General features: G+C 36.9%; 1 protein-coding gene across 1 annotated transcript; it reads right to left on the bottom strand.

The window, feature by feature from the left end:
- Positions 1 to 348: 348 nt before the first annotated feature.
- On the bottom strand, positions 349 to 6,941 carry LOC149175665 (uncharacterized). The gene is made up of 4 exons (XM_089421198.1): positions 6,338 to 6,941; positions 3,096 to 4,012; positions 2,450 to 2,842; positions 349 to 1,201 (listed from the first exon to the last, which is right to left on the bottom strand). Exons 1-4 carry the CDS (start codon positions 6,866 to 6,868, stop codon positions 349 to 351), a joined length of 2,694 nt encoding a protein of 897 aa, XP_089277324.1. The 5' UTR covers positions 6,869 to 6,941.
- Positions 6,942 to 7,351: the final 410 nt, after the last annotated feature.

Raw genomic sequence — 7,351 nt, forward strand, 5'->3', positions numbered from 1 at the left:
CAATAAAATGCTCCAAAACTTAGAGTAAGGAAACAACCACCTTAAAAAATAATATATTTTTTTATTTTAATTTTACAGTGTACTTCAATCCTATGACAAACATGGTATATTCTGTAAGAAAACATGTGTAAGACCCTCCCATTGGGGAATAAAGAAAAGATAATATGAACAGAATGAAGTAGAAAATCGTTGACATTGAGACATATTGCTCATAACCGTTGAGAAGTAAGCTGGTTCAATTCATAAAAAACATACACAGGAAAACAAACTCTGGAGTTTCGTTCAACTGTCAGCACGAATGGGTTTGTATGAAGTATGGGATCTTCATAGCGCCTATTCTATTCCATTCTAGACGTTTATGCTGCTACTTACAATTTCTTCAAATTTTCCCATGGCAACGTGTGGCAGACACACAGGAGCTACGATTCCTTGAAAGTCTTTCATTAGAGGAACGGAGAAATTTGACCACCCAGGTGTTAGCTCCCACGGAAAACCTGCATACGCTGCTTTCCCCCACCCAAAATCAGCTTTGGCATGTTCAAGTTTGGACAAGTCCGTAATAATATAAGAGCCGCCGACTGCAAAGTGTGGGCGCCCTTTCACTTCCATCATATCGATAGCAGATCGCAGATATTTATCGTCGATCCTTCTCTTGGCTTCGTTGATTAAATTTACAGCGAAAGACAACGGCTGGTGAGTTAGATACCCCACTTTTGCCTCAGCGCAGGCAAAGCTTATTGCATTGCCATAGTAACCGGCCGGAAGAGGCGGTTGAAATCGAGAACGGGCGTTCAAAGGAAACAACATTCTCAAAGCTTGGTCCGTAGGGAGCTTCAGTGCCTTGGTTCTTGATTGCCACAAACAAGCCGATAACGCTTCGAATGTGGTACAGTTGCTGCCTTCTACCTGTCGTTTTAAGGCTTCGATGTCTCTTAGCCCAAAGAAGAATGACTTATTAATGCTCATTTCCTCCTGAAGCGCCATTAATTGTTTATATTCATCGGGCGTCGGTTGGTCATATTCAGGGTGGGGAAATTCCACGGTAGGCTTCTCTCTTGGTCGGAGGATTTCTCTATTCCAAACTGGTGGAACCACGGGGCTCGCCGCGCCTCTTGCCATTTCAGACATAGCTTTAACGAATTGGGCGACACCAACACCATCACTCATGCAGTGATTGGAGCGCAAACCCAATACGAACCCTCTGGAAATTCACTTGAGGGCAAATATGCATTAATATTTCTTAGGCACACCCGAAAAAAGATAGTTGTTAGTTTATTATAATAGTTTTTAATTATATGTAATGTATTGCGATGGACGATATCTCAATCACCTTACCTACTCAAACTAATTTTATAATATTTCAATCATCTCTGACTAGTCACAAACTAATTTTATTATATTTGAACCATTTTTAATTGATTTTATATTTTTAAAAGGTAAGTATCAATTTAAAAAAAATCAATAAAAGCTTCTTATAATTCTATGCTATCTTCATGGAGATTATGTTTACACGGAAGTGATCCCATACTAGCAACATTGACAATATATCCAACTAAACCCTTATGAGGAGAATAATAGGTTATGAAATTTATTTATTTGTTTTTGTTAATATTTATTATATTTATATTTTTTTGTTTGTCAAATTGTATGTGATGTTTTAAGTTTGATTTGTGGTTTGCGGAAGTGTCACTTAGAGGTATTTAAATCGTTAAAGTCACTCGGGAGTCACACTAACCCTTAGCTCACTGGATTTTTAAGCATGTCTTCTCCCCCTAGCACATAACCAACCCTAGTAAAGTTTACTAGCTCTTAGTTAAATAAATTTTTAAACATGTCTCCTCCCCCTAACACAAAACCAACCCGGGTAAAATTTGATTAAGACTTGACTTTATTATATTTATACTTATTATAAATATATTACCCTTATATATTTATATAAATATATATATTATATTAATATTTATAATTAAGTTAAATTATGTTATATTAACACTCTTTCTGCCTTATTATATTTATACTTATTAGGAATATATTACCCTTATATATTTATATAACTATTAATATATATTATATTAATATTTATAATTAAATTAATTATGTTTTTTTTCCCACTGGGAAAATAAAAAAATTTCATTATATTAGCTTTGTATATTAGCTTTGTAATTACATTTGTATCTGCCGGTAGCAGATGTCATATATATGCTGTTTATAACATTCAAAAATTTCTATATAGACTGTATTTGATACCACGCAGGGTATTACAGTGTTATTCTATCTAATAAGCTGTATATGTACTGAAAACTTTCAAAAATATCCTGTGTCTCTGCTGCTTCATGCCTGTGCTGTCTATTGTGTATTGTGTTGTCCCGCTGTTGGGTAAGCCTGGTCTATGTAGGGGCGGTGGTAGAATTTTCGTTCCTGTGCATCTTTTATTTCCATGATTTCCCACAGGTCCCTATCCATCCTCGCAGCCTCCTTGGAAAGCTTATCTGCTTCCTTGTTGTGCTCCCTGTAAATATGAGAAACAGTGATAATGTTAAATGCTGCTTTGAGTTCAAGTGCTTCGTGCAGAATGATGCTAAGAGAGTGCTTGTGACATGTAGAAGTGCCGTTGATCCAGTCAATAATGATCTTAGAATCCCCCATAATATTGATGTGATTACAGAGGTGGCTCAAGGCAAAATGAAGGAGGTGGCGGAGGGTGATTAGCTCTGCAAAATTGTTGGTACCAGGCCCCAGCCCGGCCTTGATTTTGTACAGGTGATTCTCAGATAGGTAAATAATGAAGCCTCCTCCACATCGCTGCTCAGATGCAGCACCATCAAAGAATGCCCACGGGGTGCTGTGATCGATACATGGAGGAGGGGTATGCTGACGGACAACGTGGGGGATAGGCTAGGGTAGCTCACTTAGGGCCGTTATGATGGCTGCTTCCAGTGCAGGCCAGTGTATCGGCTTGTCCTCAAATATAATCCGGTTCCTAGCTTTCCAAATCGACCAATTGACAATGATGGGAAGGTTTATGAGTTTTGTTCCTTTGTACCGATTTGTCCAATTTGTCCAAGCTGTGATGAGATCAGTGCCACCCCATTCACCCACGAAATTTGTAGCCAGTTTGAGATGTTGCCATAGTTCCGATATAGCACTGCAACTCAGGAATAGGTGGGAAGTGGATTCCGATTCCATTCTGCATAAGACACACCAGGTAGGACCATGCAGTGCCCGGCGTTTGAGATGTTCCCCTGTGGGTGCGTTTGAGATGTTCCCCTGTGGGTATGCAGTCCCGTAGGATGCACCATGTGAACATTTTAGATCGAGGGGATGCCTCCACTTTCCAAATTTGCTTCCACCAACTAGCAATGGCGTCGGGATGCTTGTGAGAGATCAACTGTAAGTATCCTTCTTTTGGTGTATAATGTCCTGTTTCAGCCGGACTCCAGGAGAGTTCATCTGGTCCTTCTGTGATGCGAATGTGTGATTCAATTAGAGCCTCTGTGTAGGCTCTCCAATCCCGATGCCATCTCCTGGGAATGTTAAGATGTAGTTCTGATTTCCATGCTTGATGAAAAATATTGGATTGCTCTGGGTCTGCAATATGAGCTATTACTTTGATGCCACGTCCAGTTAGAAGATTAATCAGGTCCCGAGGCAGTATGTGTCTCCCTCCACTGCCTATCCAGGGATCAAGGCCAATTCTGGCTCTACTCCCATCTCTTATTCGCCAAGCTATGTTGTCTCTGATGAGCGGCATTGAGAGTAGGAGGGCCTTCCAAATTGATGAGATACCAGCTCTGTTCCATGCCGGTAGTCTGGCCCAGTCCTCGATGCTCAACGGCCATATATATTTGTAGTAAGAGATTTTAGTCCATAAGCTTTGAGAGGTTAAAAGTGCCCAGCCCATTTTACCCACAAGTGCTTTGGCAAAAATGGGAAGTTCCTTTAGTCCCCATCCTCCCCATTTCTTAGGTATTGCAATTTTGTCCCAGCTTATCCATGCAAATATTCTCTTATCCTGATTGCCAACCCATAAGTATCTGTTGCAGATTTGTTGTAGTTTGACCAGAATGTGCTTAGGTATCCATGCCAGGGCCATCCAATAAACCGGCGTTGCTTCAAGTACAGATTTAATAAGGGTGAGTCTTCCGGCCCTGGATAAGTATCTGTGGCACCAACATGATAATCTTTTTTCCACTTTTGTGATCAACCATACCCAATTAAATTAATTATGTTATATTAACATTCTTCTACCTTATTATATTAATATGTTACCCTTATACATTTATATAAATATTAATAGATATTATATTAATATATAAAATTAAATTAAATTATTTTATATCAACATTTTTTTTATATTATGGATTTTCTTTTTAAGATATTAATTTTGGGTTTTAACTATTTAATTAAAATTATTTGGTTTTTTTGTAAGTTTGGTAGGAGTACATCTTCATCAAGTCTAATATATCACCGGGATAGAAGTGGGCAATTGAACTAGTGACTTCACATCAAAAAATGGCTTCTGCCAAATCACAATCTATCCAAAAACCCCATAAACAAAAGTATTTGATTTTAATTTATTTTATTTTTTCTCATCATTTATATTATTTAACCATTCTTTATTTATAATTTTTTAACTTAAATTCTTATATTTGTACTTTATATTTATATATTATTGTAAATATTTGATTCTTGTTTATCGAGTAAAAAACTCTCTTCTCGCATCTCAAGCATGAGCTTCTACTTTTCAATTAACCTGACTTCACTTTCAAATAACCTAACTTCTCTTTTGTTAACATCTCTCATTACTTTCTATTAGTGCTCATCAAATTTCATATCTCTATCCTCATATGAGCCACACTTTGACAACTATAAATATTGACAATAAATAGAAAAACAAAAATTCAATTCTCACACAAATCTCCCAGTCAAGTCAAGTTTGAGAATATTCACACTGATCATTAAGTTTATGAGTAGAAAAGTTCACAAATACCAATAACATGATGATAATCAATTGAACGCTTCAAGTTAGCACTGATCAAAGTAACTACTTCTTTGTAAAGACAATTGATTAAACTAGGTGAACAAAGTAAGACAATTGATTAAACTATTTTTTAGTCGAACAAAGTAATTTTTTATTGAGCCTAGAATCTCATTCTAAAGCCCAATACCACTCTGAAAATATTCACACTAATCTTCATTAATTTTATGGGTAGAAAAGTTCACAAATACCAATAACATGATGATAATCAATGGAAAACATCCAGTTAGAACTGATCAAAATAACTACTTCTCTATAAAGACAATTGATCAAACTAGGTGAACAAAGTAACACAATTGATTAAACTATTTTTTTTGTCAAACAAAGTAATTTATTATTGAGTTTAGAGGCTCATTCTACAGCCTAATACCACTCTGAGAATATTCACACTAATCTTCATTAATTTTATGGATAGAAAAGTTCACAAATACCAATAACATGATGATAATGAATTGAACACTTCCCCTTAGAACTGATCAAAGTAACGGCTTCTCTATAAAGACAATTAATCAAACTAGGCGAACAAAGTAAGGAAATTGATTAAACTAATTTTTAGTCGAACAAAGTAATTTGTTATTGAGCATAGAGGCTCATTCTACAGCCCAATACCACTCTTAGAATATTCACACTAATCTTCATTAATTTTATGGGTAGAAAAGTTCACAGATATCAATAACATGATGATACTCAATTGAACACTTCGAGTTAGAACTCATCAAACTTCTCTATAAAGACAATTGGTCAAACTAGGCGAACAAAGTAAGACAATTGATTAAACTATTTTTTAGTCTAACAAAGTAATTTGTTATTGAGCCTAGAGGCTCATTCTAGAGCCCAATACACTCTGAGAATATTCACACTAATCTTCACACTAATCTTCATTAATTTTATGGGTAGAAAAGTTCACAAATATCAATAACATGATGATAATCAATTGAACACTTCCAATTAGAACTGATCAATGTAACTACTTGTCTATAAAGAAAATTGATCAAACTAGGAAAGCAAAGTAAGACAATTGATTAAACTATTTTTTAGTCAAACAAAGTAATTTGTTATTCAAATTTGAGTTTAGAGGCTCATTCTACAGCCCAATATAATGTGTAAGACTATAATTTTTTTTAAAAATCTAAAAAATAAAAAAATTTAAATAATTATTTAAAATATTTAAATAATATTTAATTTACCCATGGAAAAATTAAATTAACTTCTAAGATAAATCTCTATTTAAAATAGATTTTCTATAAAGACAATTTATCAATCTAATTCCTGAAATGATCAAATGTTTCTCCAAATTACCTGAACGAGTAGTAGTGGAAAGTCTGTGATGTTTTCCGAACCTGGAACGTTATTGATAAATTCATCTCCACGAGGAATAGGTGGATACAGATCTCCGAAGTCTCCGAGGGAAATATCGGCATCCGCTTCTACGAAAAGAACACCCTCGCCAGTGCAGTCCACGGTGAGTTTACCGTTATCTGCATCTCTCAATCTTCCGGCAAAAGGATAGTAATGCACCAGAACCTTTGCGAGAGCCTCTTTCACAACTTTGACTGGATCCTCTTCATTCTTCTTCTTGGAGGAGTCGCTGTCGCTGCGATAAAATAGAAGCTTGGGAGTATGATACCTTACTCCCCGTTGATCGTCAATGTTGGAAAGATCGAGCGATTGACGGGGAGTGGGGCGATCGGGGGCGACGAACACAGGTGGCTTCCTAGTGATCGTAAAGTTGGGAGCAGTCCTTGGAAGGGCACACAACACGCCAGAAGAAGAGTAAGCAGCCAGTCGGCCTGCTGCCTGTCTAACAGTCGTCGATCTCAGAACGGCCATGGAAGCTCACGAGCCAGTGGACAACTTAAATCGCAATGATAATGATAAACGGTCGGAGTCACACTAATTTCTCCAAACGTAGCGCACTCATTTGGGAGATTATTGCGACCTGGGCCAAATTTATGGACGAGCACCTGACTACAGCGAATTAAAAAAAACAAAAAAAAGCATCTGCATACTTTGGCGGTTCTCTACGTCCGGTAATGTATGTACCAGCAGGTGACAACCCCTGAGATAAGGATGCCAGGAAATGATCAAAAGTAAACTACGATGTCACGGAAGCATCTACATTATTTTGGCCTTACTCTCATGGCTCATGGACGAACACCAACTCGCATCGCAGAAGCGTACAAACGAGTATCTCTCGCGCTTCTATTAATGACTTCAAGTAATGCCTCATGGACGAACACCTACTCGCATCGCAGAAGCGTACAAACGAGTATCTCTCGCCCTTCTATTAATGACTTCAACAAATTTTTCCTT

The sequence above is a fragment of the Pinus tabuliformis genome, chromosome 4_1 (genome assembly GCF_031772625.1).
Source record: "Pinus tabuliformis cultivar Carrire ecotype Pingquan chromosome 4_1, CPIR1, whole genome shotgun sequence".
Lineage (NCBI taxonomy): Eukaryota > Viridiplantae > Streptophyta > Pinopsida > Pinales > Pinaceae > Pinus > Pinus tabuliformis.